The sequence below is a fragment of the Sinohyriopsis cumingii genome, chromosome 15 (assembly GCF_028554795.1).
Source record: "Sinohyriopsis cumingii isolate HCF-2022 chromosome 15, ASM2855479v2, whole genome shotgun sequence".
NCBI classification, from domain to species: domain Eukaryota; kingdom Metazoa; phylum Mollusca; class Bivalvia; order Unionida; family Unionidae; genus Sinohyriopsis; species Sinohyriopsis cumingii.
In genome coordinates this window covers 29,189,164-29,209,478 of record NC_142975.1, presented here as the reverse complement: position 1 = coordinate 29,209,478, position 20,315 = coordinate 29,189,164, and the positions used below count along the sequence as shown (strand labels likewise).

The window sequence follows — 20,315 nt, the reverse complement described above, 5'->3', positions numbered from 1 at the left end:
TATCGATGTATCAATATTAGGGCTCTAAAGGTTGACCAATCACATGACTCTAGATTATCTTCAGAATCTGTAATCCCTCAGGTGCAATGGAATTATCATCAAACTTGGGCTTACAGGCAAGTTTCATTTAATTACCAAATAATGTTAATTTGGTCCAACATCAACAGTTTTCAAAGATAACATGTTATCCTACAGGTAAGATATCAAGAGCCACTATTACTTATAAATTCAGCAATTTGCAAAATACGGAACTGTGCAATTGAACCACAGTACTTGCATGGTCTAGTTCCCGAAAAACGTATTATTTTACCTCCTTCTTAATGAAATTTGTGAAAGTCATTGGCAAAATGAAATATTATGCACAATAAGACTTGCAACATGTATAAATTAACTGACTCAACTTTTTTAAGTTTAATTTTGGAATAAGTACTTGTGTAGCTCTTCATTTGCAATGATCACATAGGCAAGAGCCTCATTTTGGAATAAGTACTTGTGTACTCTTCATTTGCAATGATCACATAGGCAAGAGTCTTATTTTGGAATAAGTACTTGTGTACTCTTCATTTGCAATGATCACTAAAGCAAGAGCCTCATTTTGGAATAAGTACTTGTGTACTCTTCATTTGCAATGATCACTTAAGAAAGAGCCTCATTTTGGAATAAGTACTTGTGTAGCTCTTCATCTGCAATGATCACATAGGCAAGAGCCTCATTTTGGAATAAGTACCTGTGTAGCTCTTCATTTGCAATGATCACTTAAGCAAGAGCCTCATTTTGGAATAAGTACTTGTGTAGCTCTTCATTTGCAATGATCACATAGGCAAGAGCCTCATTTTGGAATAAGTACTTGTGCAGCTCTTCATTTGCAATGATCACTTAAGCAACAGCCTCATTTTGGAATAAGTACTTGTGTACTCTTCATTTGCAATGATCACATAGGCAAGAGCCTCATTTTGGAATAAGTACTTGTGTAGCTTTTCATCTGCAATGATCACATAGGCAAGAGCCTCATTTTGGAATAAGTACTTGTGCAGCTCTTCATTTGCAATGATCACTTAAGCAACAGCCTCATTTTGGAATAAGTAATTGTGTACTCTTCATTTGCAATGATCACATAGGCAAGAGCCTCATTTTGGAATAAGTACTTGTGTAGCTCTTCATTTGCAATGATCACATAGGCAAAAACCTCATTTTGGAATAAGTACCTGTGTAGCCCTTCATTTGCAATGATCACTTAAGCAAGAGTCTCATTTTGGAATAAGTACTTGTGTAGCTCTTCATCTGCAATGATCACATAGGCAAGAGCCTCATTTTGGAATAAGTACTTGTGTAGCTTTTCATCTGCAATGATCACATAGGCAAGAGCCTCATTTTGGAATAAGTACTTGTGCAGCTCTTCATTTGCAATGATCACTTAAGCAACAGCCTCATTTTGGAATAAGTAATTGTGTACTCTTCATTTGCAATGATCACATAGGCAAGAGCCTCATTTTGGAATAAGTACTTGTGTAGCTCTTCATTTGCAATGATCACATAGGCAAAAACCTCATTTTGGAATAAGTACCTGTGTAGCCCTTCATTTGCAATGATCACTTAAGCAACAGCCTCATTTTGGAATAAGTACTTGTGTACTCTTCATTTGCAATGATCACATAGGCAAAAGCCTCATTTTGGAATAAGTACTTGTGTACTCTTCATTTGCAATGATCACATAGGCAAGAGCCTCATTTTGGAATAAGTACTTATGTAGCTCTTCATTTGCAATGATCACTTAAGCAAGAGCCTCATTTTGGAAGGAGCTGTTATTTAGGATCCTCATTCTCTTGGTTCTGAAAATTACTCTTATTGACAGTTCTGTATAATAGTACAATTTAAGATATACATATTTTACATAGATTTTATTTCTATTGTTATATCAACTGTACTTTATCTTATGGGGAAACAGTTTTATTTACATCATGGAAGCCATACTCATTTAACTGGGTCCCAGGGCACATAGATCAAAGGAATATAACGCCACAGTTTGTTTTGCATGGTACATTGGTCATCCTGCTCTATATACAGCTTCGGAAAGATAAATTAGAAAGGAACTGTGATAATTTGCAAGTATGATCTAATCTGTACAATTGTTTATATCCATAACAACAAAGGCAACATCATTAGTTCTACGAGTGACTGAGCTAATTTACATGGCAGGTCAACTTATTTGTAGTAGAATGAATGGGGGAGGAGCTGGTCTATGATTTACTTTAAAATTGGCTGTGGTCCATAACTGAACCTGAAATAATCATTCTATGTTTTGTAGGAAAAAAATGGAATTAATTATAACCATTATATTTGTTGACAAGCATAACATTTTCTGGATGAAGAAAAATGTTTAAGAAAGAATCACTGAAATATCGCTCTGAAAATTAAATGGTTGTTCCTTGAGAGTAATATTGAGGAACATCAAACACACAATCTGCTCATTATTTTCATTAATTACAAGTAAGCACAAATTAAAGATAACCAATAAAAGGAAATAGTATTGTTTCCTACTCATGTCATGCTTCTCTTTGTACCCCATGTTTATAGCTTTACTTTCTAAATTGTGATAGACCTATAACCTTCTAAAGGATGATGGAACAACAAATGAACCCAACAAGGAAGATGAACGAACAGTTACATGTGTCTTTCAGGAAGTCTGTAACAAAAATGGTACATTCTGTTGCTTGTAAAAGGAGAAATTAGATCAGCATGATCTTTGGGGGGGGTTGGGGGTGGGATGAGGGGAACAACCTTTACGAACAACTCAATTTAATGGGCCCATGTCTTGGGCTATTCCACTTTTGCAGTACCCATTAGTGTGTCAGCAAAATAATTATGTTTCAGTTTTAAAATAATAAGTTCTTTCCCAACATTTTCCTACCTTTCTCCTTTAATCCATGTCCGAAACTACGGTACGCCTGAATCCCAAAGAAGACTATGATACATCTGGCACAAATGCTAAGGGCACAACAGACGAAAGTGACAATCCCCAGAGAATCACGACCAACCAATGTGCTTTCCTGCAAATCTTTTGCTGTCTGGAATGGTGAAAACATATGTTACATACATACATATATACATACACAGACCTGCCAACCCTATTGAGTCCATATCAGTAAGGCAGTTGATTTTTCCCCGTAAGATTGACCAGTTTTCAGTAAGGTTAACAAAATATTAATAACTGCTATTGTAAAGCTGGAAAGCATAATTAAAAGTTCGATAAACGGTATGTTCAACTGAAATGTTTGTAAAGTAAGCGTAGACTTTATTTACCAGTCTAGTACAATTGCACAAACTCTAGTTCCTAACCCAATGCAGCTCAATGGCTTGTTGCTATCTCTCAACTTGACATAATTCTTGGAAATTCTTTTCCATTTCACATTCGGCGGCAATCATATCTCCTGCCACAAGACATACTCAAATTGGCACGTGATGTCCAATAAACATAACTGTGTCCTTTCCAGCTTTTATTCACAAGAATCTGAATACTCCTTTTTATTCTTCTGTGTTGATTATTATGAAACCTGGATCCAAACAAAACATGGATGAACAAATCATCCTGATTTTTTTGGCAACCATCTTTTTCCCGTAGTTTTTGCTAGTTTGCCGTAAGTCCATATTTTACGGGTAATTTTCGTAAGATTTATGGCAAAATCATGAAAGTTGGCAGGTCTACATACATACATACATACATACATACATACATACATACAAACATACATACATACATACATATATCACGCTACCATGTTAGCCTTAATCTGAGGATATTGTTTTCTGCAGTAACTGAGACTTCTTCTCAAAAATATATAATGCAACGTTACCCTTACCAACCAACCCCCTCCCTCTAGGATTCTAGTTTAAAACAAGCATAGGAAAATATTCTAAATTCAAGCCAATACATGATTTCATTGTCATCAATACATGTTTTCATTATCATCAATACATGATTTCATTGTCATCAATACATGATTTCATTGTCATCAATACATGATTTCATTATCATCAATACATGATTTCATTGTCATTAAGCACTTCTGGTCTACATCTTTTTTTCTCCTGTGTGTATAAACAAGTTATCACATTCCCCATTCTCTATACTGCCTGAAATATTGAAGTTCCACATTTCCACAATATTTACTAAATGTATTTGATGCAATCACTGTAGATATTTCTGTAAAATGTGCAGGAACCTAGGATTACAGCTATTATAATGTCTATTTTAAAACACATTTTTATGGTAATGGCTTAAGTTGCATCTCTTTTTGATTATCCACTACAAAACATCTCTATTAAGGCATATACAAATACTAAAATATTATAACTTGAACGTAAATGCTAAGTTTCAAAGTCATTTTCAAATCAGTTATGAGTCATATTAATATTATTGTCTTTTCTGATGTCAGGATCAAGTGCTTAAGTGTTTTCTCTTATCCTACATAGCAAGGAATCATTGCTCTGGTAGTGTTTAATGTATTATAGCAATAGAACATCATAATGACTGGCTCATGTAGCACTGTACAACAAGAGATTGCTCTGGCAGTGCTTAATATATTATAGCAATAGAACATCATAATGAATAGCTCATGAAGAACTGTACTACAAGAGAGCTAAGTGTTTTCTCATATGATGGATGGCAAGAGAATACTGCAATGCAGAAATTGGAGTGTTGTATGATATCAGATTCATGTGCTGGGCTCCTGTTGTGTTGTACAACATAGGGATTATATGATGGTCTCCTATATCACTGTACAACATGGGGATTATATGCTGGTTGCCTGTAGCACTGTGCAAAATAGGGATTAAATGCTGGTCTCCTGTATCACTGTACAACATGGGGATTATATGCTTATCTCCTGTAAGACTGTACAGCATAGGGATTATATGCTGTTCTCCTATAGCACTGTACAACATGGGGATTACATGCTGGTCTCCTGTATGCAGCATGGGGATTATGTGCTGGTCTCCTATAGCACTGTACAACATGGGAATTATATGCTGGTCGCCTGTAGCACTGCACATGGGGATTACTTGCTGGTCTCCTGTATCACTGTACAGCATAGGGATTATGTGCTGGTCTCCTATAGCACATGTACAACATGGGGATTATATGCTGGTCGCCTGTAGCACTGCACATGGGGATTACATGCTGGTCTCCTGTATCACTGTATAGCATAGGGATTATGTGCTGGTTTCCTATATCACTGTACAGCATAGGGATTATATGCTAGTCTCCTATAGCACTGTACAACATGGGGATTATATGCTGGTCTCCTGTATCACTGTACTATAAGAGAGCTCAAGTGTTTTCTCATATCAAGGATGGCAAGAGAATACTGCAATGCAGAAATTGGAGTGTTGTATAAGATTCATGTGCTGGGCTTCTGTTGTGTTCTACAACATAGGGATTATAGGCTGGTCTCCTATAGCACTCTACAACATGCGAATTATATGCTGGTCTCCTGTAGCGTCATACAACATGAGGATTATACGATGGTTGCCTGTAGCACTGTACAACACGGGGATTATATGCTGGTTTCTTGTAGCACTATAAAACATGGGGATTATATGCTGGTCACTTGTAGCACTGTACAACATAGGGATTATATGCTGGTATAAAACATGGGGATTATATGCTGGTCACTTGTAGCACTGTACAACATAGGGATTATATGCTGGTTTCTTGTAGCACTACAAAACATGGGGGTTATATGCTGGTCACCTGTAGCACTGTACAACATAGGGATTATATGCTGGTTTCATGTAGCACTACAAAACATGGGGGTTATATGCTGGTCACCTGTAGCACTGTACAACATAGGGATTATATGTTCAGGTCTCCTGTAGCACTGTACAACATAGGAATTATATGCTGGTCTCCTGTAACGTCATACAACATGGGGATTATATGATGGTCTCCTATAGCACTGTACAACAGAAATTATATGCTGGTCTCCTGTAGCGTCATACAACATGGGGATTATATGATGGTCGCCTGTAGCACTGTATAACATGGGGATTATATGCTGGTTTCTTGTAGCACTACAAAACAAGGGGGCTATATGCTGGTCACCTGTAGCACTGTACAACATAGGGATTATATACTGGTTTCTTGTAGCACTGTACAACATAGGGATTATATGCTGGTCTCCTGCAGCACTGTGCAGCATAGGGATTTTTCCTATCTTGAAAAGAAAGAGAATATTATAGTGCTTGGCTTCTATTGTGTTTGTAAGACATAGGGCTCCAGTACAGTGATCCTAAAAGGTTTGTAAGACATAGGGCTACATTACAGTGATCCTATAATGTTTGTAAGACAGAGGGTTACAGTACAGTAATCCTATAGTGTTTGTAAGACATAGGGCTCCAGTACAATGATCCTATCATGTTTGTAAGACATAGGGCTCCAGTACAGTGATCCTATAGTGTTTGTCAGACAGAGGGTTCTGAGGCTGAGGTACAGTGGTGCTATAGTGTTGTATGAAACAGGGCTCAAGTGGATGACTCCTATGTTGTTGTATGACACAGGGGTCCAGTACAGTACTTAATTGTAGTGTTGTAAAACATTGGGGTTCAGTACAGTGCTACTTTAGTGTTGTATGACAATAGGGTTTAGTAATGTTGTACGATATTGGGTTCAAGTGCTGGGTTCCTATGGTGTTGTGCCAGAGGGGCACATCTCCTCACTTTGCATTCATGTGTGTGTGTGCATGTGTGTGTGTGTGTGTGATTTGGATTTTTAATGTAGCTTTAGCAATTTTCCAATCGTATCATTACAATGACTGTAGTGTGGCAATTTATGTCTAATGCATGATGTCCAACCCAGTCATATTATCCTGACACCAGGCCAACCAGTAGTAACACTAACCTCTTAATGCTGAGCACCTAGCAAGGCAGCTGTTAGTACCATATTTATAAGTCTTTGGTATAACTCGGCCCGAGTTTGAACCCGCGACCTCCCACATCCAAGGCGGACACTCTAACCACTAGACCACCAGAGCGGTCTTTTACATTCATGTGTCTTTTGTACACTATTAAACCCCTCTATAATAAATGGACAAACTGCATATATGTCTTGTTCCGTGTTGGTGGAAGAAACGAGTTCTATATTGTGTAGGGACAAGTCGAGGCCGTCTTTACTACATTCCCTCTCTTTTACACTTGTAAGATTTTTAAGAATTTGAAAAAGAATTGGAGTTTATAAAAATTTGATTCACTTCATCTAAAACTATCTATGCGCAGACATCAATAAGGACAACTAGTAGTTCTAATAAGAGTGTGTGATATGGAAATACAGACTTGAAGTCAGCAGCAAACAGAGCAGCGAGCAACACTTTAAAAATGATGGATATGTTTCCCATCCAGGCGTTGAGAGCATCAAGAGGCCTTAGTCTCTCAATTACCTCTGGCTTAAGCCTTGGAGCTCAACAGAAATGAACCACCCTTCTCCTGATATGACAAAAGAAACCAATGGAGGTTAGAAGATGACTGCGGGATCGTAGAGCCAGAAGAGTGCAACAGACATCAAGCATGTACATCTATTTCATCCCCTTCTTTTAAATCCTGCCCCTCTTGTGTGATAGTATGTTTGCATGAAATTCTGTGTATATGAACGCTCCTATCCTTTTCGTTGAATGATAATGATGTGCATTTGGATAATAATCAAGAAGCGGGTGCTGGGTTGTATACGTAGTGCACTGGATTTTAATCAAAAGCAGGGGCTGGTTTATGGAACACTGCCATCTCACCTCTGTCTGTGTGGGTTCGAGTCTCGGGGTTCAGCCAATGTGGGCATGTGAGAAAGCTTGCCAGTAGCTTCTCATGGGTCGGTGGTTCTTTCCAGGGATTTCCTGGGTTCTTCCTCCACCATTTATAACGGTTGCGATGTATAGCCTATCTTGTGCTGAAAAATAGTGTTAAACCCTACAACATATATATATATATATATATATATATATATATATATATATATAAAAATGGGTCTGGATAATATATTTTTTTGTTGATTCTGGGCATTTTAATTTTAATATTACCATTTACATATTAGGCAATAAAACCATTTCAGGCTATACATTCTTAGACTCCATAGCTTGCATGCAGTGGGGGGTGGGGGTGTCCACGGCCTCAAATCTACAACATAATGTTCCTTTCCTGTTTGAGGCTATAACATAATTTCCATGTCAAACCTAAGGACACGTTTAACACTGGATTTCCAACATGTATTTAAAGTGGCGCATAATGAGGTCAACTCTAACAATCTTACCGTGTCACCTCTATCGAGGTAAGCCATTTTTAACAATGTTACCACTGACCCCTAAGTGTCGCTCCCACGTCAAACCTACAGGTACCTATCCCATGTTAAACCTAAGGGCGCCTATCACCAATGATTTATGGCCATAGTCCCTCTCCCATGTAAACCTATGGTCACTATACCATGGGACCCAAGAGGCCCATATAACTACTTATACTGATAAAAATGTACTGATCCAGCTATGACTGGAGTACACGTACCAAAGCATAGTATCAGATACATCAATTATACAAATTTCTTTCAAAACTACATTGTATAAATGACAACAATAACATATTAGTATCAACAAGATGCCTAGGAAGAGAACCCAGCCTTGATTTCACCAGCAAATCTAGACTTGTACTAAAGACCAGAATCCATTCATCGGACTGGATGAAATATACCTTTGACCCAGTGCATTGACCTAAATTGAACCTATCAAAAGTTGGTGAAACTCGAGCTGGGTTGAAGATTTACAATCAGGTACATCCTTCCAGTGTTTAAAATTTAGAAAATTTAACATACGTTGTTCTACCAATTCATTTTACAAATGGTCTTAAAAAACCATATTATTAACCAGATAATATGATGGCGCAGAAAATGTGCTTTTTGCTGAATTGTTCAAAGTTGTGACGTACCTGAACGATACTGTATACTGTGTAAGCAGGCAAAAAGATCCAGAGTGCTGCATAAATATACATCAACTTCTTGTTTTCTAGTCGAACCTAGAAATCAGAATATTCTTTCAAATTTAAACAAAAACAGAATAACCAGACAAATTAAGAAAGAAAGAAAAAAGAGAAAATGCATTGTTCTCATATGCATAAAATATTTTAGCATCACACCTATTTAATCACATATACAGAATGTCACTTAATACCATCATTAACATTCAGAACATAAGTTTAAACAAAGCAATGACGAAATCGGTGTCCAATTTTATTAGTCATTAAAGATTATATGTACAAAAACTTCCTTGCCATCAGTACACACTTGTAAGTCAAGTCCAAGAGCTACATATATGTTGTCAAATGGTGCACCAGCAAGTGTGGGTCTATGCAGTTTATTTTAAAAAAGCAGTAGAACAAACAATACAGACCCTGATTTTCTAAGTGTACATAAGGTAATGCATGTGGTAGTCAATACACTTTATTAAAGGCTAGATTTAAAACCTTTATCTTGTTTTTATCCGATAAGGGTCAACAAGCCATCAGAAAATATACTTCTCATGCTCATCCTCTGCTGCTAGAAATTTAAATTTCAAACAGAAACGATGGAGATTACAAGTTCATATAACCAGAGATGACCAGTTATAAACTTGACCAGCTGTAGTGTAAATGTACATTTTCAAACATAACATTTCACATGGACAAACGTGATGCATGTATATAAAAAGCAAGAAATATATTGCTATCTACAAAATAAGAAAAAGAAACTGATGAAATTTTTCAGGAGGCTGGCTTTGTAGATTGAAATGCACCTGCGCATACCATATAAATTCTGAGCTAAAATGTAAATATACAAAGCTTTAAAAAATGGAACATTCCAACCTGTCAAACACCAATGGACCATTCCAACATGTCAATCAACCAAGCATAACAGCAACTTATCTAATTAGATAAAGTCTGTGTGTGTTTATGTGTGTGTGTGTGATTTGGATTTTTAATGTAGCTTTAACAATTTTTCAGTCATATCACTACGATGTCTGCAGTGTGGCAGCGAGTTTATAGTTGTTGTTGTTATTGCTGTGGGGTTTAACACCATTTTTCAGCACATGATAGGCTATGCATGGGGGCCAGTATAACTGATGGAGGAAGAACCCTGGAAAACCCAGGGAAGAACCACCGATCCACAAGAAATTTCTGGCAGGCTTTTCCACGTTCCCATGCTAGCTGAGCCTTGGACTCGAACCCACGCCGACAGAGGTGAGATGGCAGTGATCCGGAACGGTGAGCGCTTTAAACCACTCGGCCACTCTGGGCCCCTGGGTCATCATGTTGCAGACATGTAGCATGATGTCCCACCCAGTCACATTATCCCATACACCAGGCCAACCAGTCCTAACACTAACCTCTTAATGCTGAGCGACAAGCGGGGTAGCTGTTAGTACCATTTTTGTAAGTCTTTGGTATGACTCGGCTGGGGAATCGGCTTAGGGCTGGTATGACTACCTGTACCATGTTAGATAATGTGGGTAAAGATTAGGTAAATCTTTGTACATCCTGGACAAAAATAAAGGAAATATACAATAGCCTTCAGCCAATGTATCTCTGAAACTGCTTTTATTTTACTGAAATTCTGAACTTGCCTTTTTCTTCATCTTTTGTAATACATCTATAAAATGTCAGGACTTTTTTTAATGCATTTGTTGCAAGTGACAGTTGGTGGAACGTACAGTTAAAAAATATATTATTCCCTTCTTGGCAAAACCTTAGCCTTTATTGTCATGTGGATTTTAATACAAAAAAGAGGAAAATCATGTAAGTATATACTACATTTACCCCAAAATGTCCAAACAGGAATGAAGCCAAGGTTAGAACCCCCACCACACACAGGAGTATGATCTGTCGAGTTGAGAGGTCATCTCCCTTTGTCAGCACAAGTACTGCCAATGTTACCTGCAATGGTAACAAAATACATTTAGAAATACAAAAGATTCAATTTCGATCTGCTGTTACTCATCAAACCTGAAACAAAGTATTAACACATTAACCCATAGCGACGTGTTAATGTGGCAGGAGGTAGTAGCCTACTGCCAAAATCTGTAGCGTCATGGTCATGCAATATTGATACACTAAAGTGGGTGGTATTATAGAAAGGTAGACAGATGTAGCTCTACAATGATACCAAATAATCTGGAATTTCTAGTTGCAATACAAAATACAGAGGGAAAAGCCTCATTTTTTGTGCCAATTTGTTTCTACCCAAAATTCATCTGTAGTCAGAATCTGATTTTGTGTCCGGGTTTTAGACTTTTTGGTCTCAGATCTAAGGCAAACTGGTATGAACTGCAAACAGACAGATAAACCTTTGCAAAAGTAGGATAAGATGGGCTTTTGGAATAAAGAGTGGTCTTGATACAAAAATAATGGCTCCATTTAGCGAGCCAAATAGCCAATGAAAAACGTTTCTTATAACACAACTAGGCAGTACCTGTACAAAAACTTCCGCCCTGACTTTAACCAGATTCCAGGTGGAATTTTAAAGCAGATTTTACTTAAAGCCTAGATTCCACTTATTATAAATTTTAGGTGGGTTCAGGGCGGATTCAGGGTGGAATACAGCCTGAAATATTCAAATTAGTCCGTCTATTACTAGGTGGAATTGTTTATTCCACCTACTAGGTGGAATTAGTTTATTACGCCTAAAAGGTGGAATTTTTTAGACCGTCTACTAGGCGGAATCTGTTTATTCTGCTTATTTAGCCTAGATTCCCCTTATTATCACTTTTCGGCAGATTCAGGGTGGAATATAGCTCAAAATATGCAAACTGCTGTTACTAGGCGGAATCTTTACTGCTGCCTAATTAGATGGAAATACCTGCCTAAACCATAAAAAATATACTTCAGATTTCTATTAAACTGCCTAATGATTTTAAGATGTTATAGGGAATCAATGATAATATTCACAGTAATATTTAAAATGGATCATAAATTTTATTTTGACAGACATTATCAAATCAGATTTAGGTTTTTCGTGTCCTAAGGGGCAATGCCATGTTCTTTCTTGCATATAAAATTTAATCCAACATGGCATCACTTAAGTATTTTTCATTTCACTTTAAAGTTTGGTGAGATTTCACACATATTTTGACCAAAACTTTTCTTGAAATTATGCTGAGGTCTCACTCAAATTTCTTTGAAATATTTGTGAGGTTTCACAAAAAAATTGACTAAAGCTTTTGTAAGATTTCACTAAAATTTTGATCATTATATAGTATTTTACTGAAGTTTTTTTTAGTGTTTCAGACATTTCAGCAGGTTTCAAAGAAATAATGGATATGAATTAAACAGGACTTTATTAACCAAGGTGATATTTAAGTGTGCATGAAAACAATTATACTGATGTTGTAATTATATGACATCCAAGGCAAGAGAAATGGGAGTTAATAATAATAATAATAATAATAATAACGACTTTATTTAGAGAAGGTAATTCAATTAGTTACAGAACTAATCTACCTTGAGGCCTTCCATCTGTGATGTACAACATATACAGTATATACAACATGATGTGAAGTATCTGACACTAAATAATTAAGTGGTTTTAAAAATCAAAGTATCAAGCCTGGAACATATGCACAGGCATCTGTGAACACATAAACATATATAAAATATAAAATATTAATCTGCATTGAAAAATTCAGCTGTGAAAATAATGCAAAATTACAGAAAAGCATCCATTTGAGACAATTTGATTATGAGAAGAAGAAAAGCTAGGAGCCTGCCTTATGTCACTTGTACTGTAGACTGGATTTTGATTGCACAAGCTATGATGCTGTTGTGGTCTCTCGAACTGATCCTTGTTCCATAAGCAGCCATGACAAACGTTTATCATGATATAATTACTCTTATTTTACACTGAATTCCAACACACCAAGAATATTTTGATAATATACACAATAATGCCTCACGAGATTGAAAGTAGATTCTACTTTTCAGCCAAGAAAATTCCGCAAAGATATGACTATCTTTGATAGACATGGATATCTGGCAACAATTTCCACCAGTGATCTACACGTTGTCCCTGAAGTTAATCAGTCTGGAGTTGTATTATACTTCGAAATCATCCTGATTCCTGATTCAATTCCTTGTCCTATTTAGCACGTTATCCGCTAATCAATAAAGCTCTTTATGGCACAAAAAGCAAAATGCTTGTCCTGGCGTTCAGTTTTCATATAGATTGACCAATTATGTTCCCATCAAATTTGCGTTCAGGGTATTCTCATTGCCGCACATTTTTCAAGTGGTTATTCAATCTCTCGTCCCGCTCGAAAATTCGAACCGCCATGTTTAGCAAACATGCTCTTTCCCATCAGTTTCTGTTACGCGACGATTCATTGGGCAATTTCAACATTTTGACCAATCACAAAGCTTTATACAACGATCCTCTGTTAAACAATAAATGGAACAAATACTTATTTGAAAGCTTGTTGTGGAATGGGACCGGATAGAGCATTATTTAAAAAAACGTTTCGGAGACAATATTAAAAAATGGGTCCATATCGAGAAAATTCAGGTCAGGAGAAAAGTGAAATTATGTTTTAAAATGGAAAACAAGATGAAAACTTGTTTGAGGGCAGTTAAATCCAATTGAAGTTAAACAAAAATACAACAACAACAACAACAACAACAAATTTGAAAAAGAAATTTAACAAGGAAAGCTGTGGAAAGAAGTTATAAATTGTGCCCAAAATAAACAATAAAATTACAGCTATCAGAAACAGGAAATATAAATGCTGCTGAAAATCATTCAAATTGTACAAGAAACAATAAATGTTATTATATCTTATTGATATTTTTATTGAACTGTCGGTGATATTTAACAATCACAAAATATCACTATATTTTCAGTCATTTAACATTACAGACACACAAAAGCCACAGTCCTAATTATGCCTTATTTAACTGATGTAAATGACTAAGTTCTTCATTCCACCTAGATGTTGGTTAGAAAATAAACTAAGTCCTCCTTTCAAATAACAGATGCCAATGACTAAGTTCCTAATTCCACCTAGATGGTGGAAGGAAAATCAACCAAGTCCAAAATTATGCCTAAAGATGTATTTATAGCAGGAATTTGACAAAAGTCCATCTGAGAGTTAGACGGACTCTAGATGGATTCATCTTTGACTTCTCAAATTTTCCAGGTCCGCCTTTGTATTAACCAGATTTTTAACATTTTAGGCAGATTCCACCTGGAGTCTGCTTAAGTTCCAGGTGGAATCCGCCTAATTATTTCGTACGGGCATGTTATTGAAAGATCACCTGGGATTTGGTGTTTTTGGATCTATTCAGAAATAGCTTTCAAAATGTGTTTCCCACTCGAATTTCAGGTGAAAACAACTAAAACCTCCAGGGGTTAATGTGTTAATATTAATGTGTTAATATTATCCCCTTCAAACTTTCAAGTCATAGTACAAGTGTATATATTTGTACCCTTCCAGAAAAGCATATCATTTATCTGCAAGAAAAAAAAATGCACTGCGAAGATTTCAAAAAGACTGTATTTTACTTAATTTGTAACTATCGCTGTCACAAGGCTCTGCATTCCAAAACATTATCATCAGATAGTCAATGTGTTATCATGTGCCATTAAATAAAGCACTGAATAAGATTACTTCTAAAGGCACATGGTACGCCCATCTCAAGAAAAGGCTGCTTCCAAAGGTATGTGGTACGCCGGTCTCATGAGAATAGTACCACCAATGGTACATGATATGCCCGTCATAATTATATTTGTCCTCTCATGACTTTCACCTTCTGTACATGATATATAATTGACTACAGCTTCATTAAAATACTTTCAGTGGTTTGAAATGGATAGAAATCACATTAACTCATTAACCCCTGGGGCCACATTTATGTGGTATGAATTAACTCATTAACCCCTGGGGCCACATTTATGTGGTATGAGGTAGTAGCTTAATGCTGAGCTCTGCAGCGTCAAGGTCATGTATGATGTAGCATCAAGGTCATGTAGGATACACTAAAGTGGGTGGTATTATTGAAAGGTAGACAGATGTAGCTCAACAATGATACCAAATAATCTTGACGTTCTAGCTGCACTACAAAATATTGAGAAGAAAAACTTAATTTTTGGGACCCGTGTTCTTTTCACTAAAAATTCGCCCGTGGTCAGAATCCAATTTTGTGTCTGGATTTGAGACTTTTTGGCCTCAGATCTAAGGCAGACCAATCTGAACTGCACACAGACAGGTGAACCTTTGCAAAAAGTAGGATAAGGTGGGCATAAAGAGTGGTCTCAATATGAAAATGATGGGTCCATTAAGCAAAAAAAAAAATCCAATTTTTACCCTTCTACTCATGTGCGAGCGAAATAATCAATGAAAAACAATGTTTCTAACAAAACTAGGCATTAGGCTAATAGGAATCAGGCTTAAATTAATAGATCTGGTTCATTACCCACAAATGTAGTTCTAGTCTATTTTTAGAACATTTTTCCTCTCTCATTTTGGGGGTGATATTAGAGTTAGATTTATGCATTTTTGGTAGGGATTTAAAGTTAAATGTTTATTCTTGAGAATATGAGCTCAGGGTGTGGTTGTCCTTGTGTATTTCAGCGACAGTACACAGTAAGCAATAAAGCCTTTGTGATGATCCGAAAGTGAAATCTGTGTTCTGTTTACATGCTGCTCTTTTTACATTGCAGCCTCTCAAAAAAAATGCAGGTCAACCTTTGACAAGAACTTTACCGTGAAGTCATCTTTGAAGGTATTTTAGATTAACATATGATTTGTATTGATTGTCACACAGTGGATAGGTCAGTACTGAGAAACAAATGTAGAGAATATATAGTAAAATTAATTGTGTTCTATGTCCCGTCAGTGCAGTATTTGAGTAAAGTTTAAACTGATATAAAATCATTATTATTAATGATAGACATAAGAACTTTGAATATATTATGTACATTAACTTTGAAAATACAAAAATGAAATAAAAAATTAAAAATTGATATTTGTTTAAAAATTGTAAATGAAATGTACAAAACATAAAAAAAATAAAAAATTTCCCCCCAAAATGCATGTACTATTTAATATTTTTTTTGAATGATATTAAATAATATCAGCATGTATATTATCCTACACCATATACAAGCACCAATGATGGATATTTGTCAAATTTTGTCAGAGAAAATATCTTTGTAAGTCAAAATGAGACCTTCATTTAAAATATACTAAGACAAAATTCTATTTTGTATTGGTCATTTGAACTATTTATTAGGAGTCCAAGCAGTTAATTTATGTGTTTATGATGGGGTCACTTCCTGAGTAACACATATCTGCTTGTATAGCCTTCAGTAATTGTTTATAAAATAGTTCTTTAATGAGAGGATAGAGATGAAAACTTTATACTAGAACCTACTCAAGTTCTCTACTAAATAATTTTAAACTGTCTGAGAATAAAATACAGGTCAAAGGGATAAAATATACTTTCCCCAGGTATATTTACCCTTGGATGTAAGACAACAGCAAAATGATGTAAGCTGAACACAAAATGCATTCCACTGTAAATGTTCAATTTGGTTAAGATATTGATTGATGTAGTGCGGCATTGTGGCCTATATGATGTTATGGGAATTCTAATGATCCATCTTGCTTTATGCATTATTAATTACTAATAATGTTTGTTAACTGACACTCTAAAGATTACATAAAGAATATTCAAACAGATTATTTGAATTTAACTTTGTACAACTGATCATAACATGGTTACATAATTCTCACATGAAAAAATATCCATATATTTTAGAATGTTTGGATCAAAAGTTCACATTCAGTACATCATATAGGCTGACACTGTATCTATAGTGAATCTGTAAGGCACATTTCTGACTGTGTGCACTGAAAATATCCCAAATTGTTATTTTCATCATAAATATGCCTATAATGTATGGCAACATATTTCAATTTAGTACTTTGAGAGTGCAGTATTGTAGCATCAGCTGATATCTGATTCCATTGAATCACTGAGCTTAATAATTGGTAACCAACACTCTTAAAAATAAACTGTAAATGTTCAAATAGATCTTTTGAATTATGTTTGCACATTCTATCATAACAAGTACATTGTATATGTCCCACATATGCAAATTTTCCATCCTTGTTTACAAGTTTTGGGGATCAGAATTTTACATTTAGTTGATGATATAGGATTAAATATTGGCACCTATAGTTGATCTGTATGACAACATTTGGCTGTATTCTCATGCAATATCCAAAATTATTATTTCCCTCACGAATAAGATTGCTTATAATAATATATTTTAATTTAGTACATTGTCGCTTGACTTTCCTGTATACTGGTATGTACTAATGTTTGTACCAATGATCAAACCTCACCACCCCAACATTGCCTTGAACTTTATGATACATAGTCTACCTGATTAGTTATCTATCTATAAATGGCTAAATATGCTTTTAGAAACTGCATATATTTTTAGGATGAATTTATCACTTTAATACATGGCCATTGCTTCACATTTCTGAGTGTGTCTCTGTCAAGATTAATATTTTTTCCCATGCTTGCAACCTTAATGTTATTTTGAAATCACCATATCTAACACATTTTAACTTCATTGATCTACATCTTACTGTTTTCTAGAATTAAGTGAAACATACTGTATCTTTTCAGGTCTAGCCTGGTATGTGGAACAAAGTGTTAGAGTTGGATCAGCTTGGAATGTCTCTAGTAGTCAGGTGGTAATAGCAAGGTTTCATAACGGCATGTGCAGTGTACTGCCATAAGTGAACAAGATTAGTTCATATCACCGCACTGATATATAGCACCTCAAAGACATGGCTTAGGTCTTCATTAGAGAGAGCTAAGCACCATTCAGTAAGATACAGCCTCTCTTGAAACTGTATTTTCCTATCCCATTGTCGCCTTTTGTAGTTATCAACACTCAGAAATGGAATGCATTTTTGCTATAAAACATGGTAGTGGTCCCATTCAGAACTTTAAATGAGTGTGCTTTTAGTTATACAAACAACTGCCTAAGTACCTGACACAATAAATGTGGAATATAGCACCTGTCACTGTTTCATTAGTGTGTACACCTCTATATGCATCTGGATAGGCATATTGCGGTCTGCTGCCAAAATCACTATGAGCTATGTTGCTTCACTACCCCTGGGAAAAATGTTACCAGTTGTACAGACCCAAACTACCATTTGTTTTAAATACCATTCATTAGTCAACTTTGCTGTCTAAAATTTGTCAAACTGAGTTTTAAAACTTGTATGAAAATTTAATTTTTCATTAAAATTTAGTTTTTAAAATTTAAATGTTTATTTCAATTTCCATTAAAATTTAATTTATCAATATTTGTAAATTTCAAACATATTTTCAGACAGGTTTTATCTTGTAATACAGTTAGATTTTAGTACATTGAAAAATGTTTATAATTAAGGAAGATATAGCAAATTTAGTTTTGGTTTCTCAAGAGCACTTGGACCAAAACTTGCACCCTGTGGAACACCTGCACTACACACTTTCTGACAGATGTCACATGTCTTGTTTGCAAGGAAATTCAAAAAGACTTCATACATAAAATTGAAATAGGTGTGGCATGTAAATATCAAAGTTTGACTAAAATTGGCCATATAAAATTGTGCCTGTCAGGAATCAGGCCACAATTAATTGTTCCGGTTCAGACAAATGTAGTTCTAGTCTATTTTTAGAACATTTTTTCCTCTCTCATTTTGGTGGTGACAGAAGAGCTAGAATTATGCATGTTTGGTAGGGATTTAAAATTAATTGTTTGTTCTTGAGAGTATGAGCTCAGGGTGTGGTTGTCCTTGTGTATTTTGGCGACAGTACACAGTGAGTAATAAGACCTTGGTGATGATCCAATAGTGAAAATCTGTCTTCTGTTTACATGCTGCTCTTTTTACAGTGCAGCCTCTCCAAAAAATGCAGGTCAACCTTTGACAAGAACTTCACCGTGAAGTCATCTTTGAGGTATTTTAGATTAACATATGATTTGTATTTATTTTCACACAGTAGAAAGGTCAGTACTGAGAAACAAATGTAGAGAATTATAATACAGTAAAATTAATTGTGTTCTAAGTCCAATACAAAACCTCTAGGAAGTCAATGCATTAGGATTTGTTCAGAAACAGCCATCAAAATGTGTTTCCTACTCGCATTTCAGGTGAAAACGACAAAATCCTCAAGGGGTTAATTGTTAATTATATTTTGTCATGACCTTGAGGATGACTATGGTACACAACTAGCCATTATACAAGTTTCTTGAAAATCTCTCCAACCGATTCAATGTTATGACAGGAGAAGCAAATAAAAAGGAAAGTACCAACGAATGAACTGATGTGCAGACAACCCCATAACAAAATATGTGCAACTTAGTGGAAGTAAAAAGGAATATTTGTCAAAGCCAAGTATTAAAAAAATGTTGCTCTTGTTTAAAGGCATATTATGACTTTTAATTAAGAGTTTAATGTTTTTCTGTGTGTATCATGGTATAAACTGTCATTTGCATAATCACACAGCAAATAACGCCCAAAGGGCATTATGAAAGCTGTGTGAGCTAGCAACTGACAGTTTATACCACAATAAACTCAGAGAGAAAAAAAAAACTACGTTAAACTCTAACTTATAATTGCAATTTTTTAAAATGTTATTTATTTTGTTATTGATATTTTGTTTTATATAGATATTTGCTATAAGTTTTAGAGTCTTGTTTAAGCATATGAATTCTTGCTGAGGGCAGCTGGTACATAGCTAGTTATAAAACAGGGAATTCTCCATCTGCAACATAATAGCTACGTAAATATCAAACAAAATAAATCTACCAATGGTAAGCAATCTAAGGTTTTGAACATTCCACAGCATGGTCTTAATCTTTTATCTAAACTGGCATAAGACTTTTGAGTAAAAGTTCAATATTCAAAGCAAATGATGTGTTGTTTTGTTTGACATACGAATGACTATTGGATTTGAGGCTCTCAAGAGTTAATTGTGACTAGGACGAATCATTATTGTCTAGACACGTGAGTAACCAATTTTCGCGTCTTGAATTCTATTTTCGTTTTGATTAACAGTTTATTTTGCCTACAGGGGCTACTTAAAAATGAAATTAATACTATCAGTAAATGGTTATAGTGATGGGGGTCCAATAGTCAAACAGTGCAAGACACAGGTACTTAAAGTTACGATGGGGGTGTATGGATCTCCCATCCATTCCCACATCATAGCAATCATGGTCAGCATCCTACATCATACGACTGTGAATCCAA

The 20,315-nt window shown here is 35.5% G+C and overlaps 1 protein-coding gene across 3 annotated transcripts in view; it reads right to left on the bottom strand.

Annotated features, from left to right (window-relative positions):
• Positions 1-20,315, bottom strand: part of LOC149781473 (uncharacterized) — a 63,571-nt gene that overhangs the window by 23,480 nt on the left and 19,776 nt on the right. For 2 of the 3 annotated variants that reach the window (XM_089935560.1, XM_089935559.1), the window contains exons 5-7: positions 10,819-10,935; positions 8,956-9,042; positions 2,909-3,065 (exon numbers count right to left, since the gene is read on the bottom strand). In XM_089935560.1, coding sequence (XP_089791686.1) covers positions 2,909-3,065; positions 8,956-9,042; positions 10,819-10,935 — 361 coding nt within the window. The remainder of the gene's footprint in view (positions 1-2,908; positions 3,066-8,955; positions 9,043-10,818; positions 10,936-20,315) is intronic. The other variant, XM_089935561.1, reaches the window with a different exon arrangement.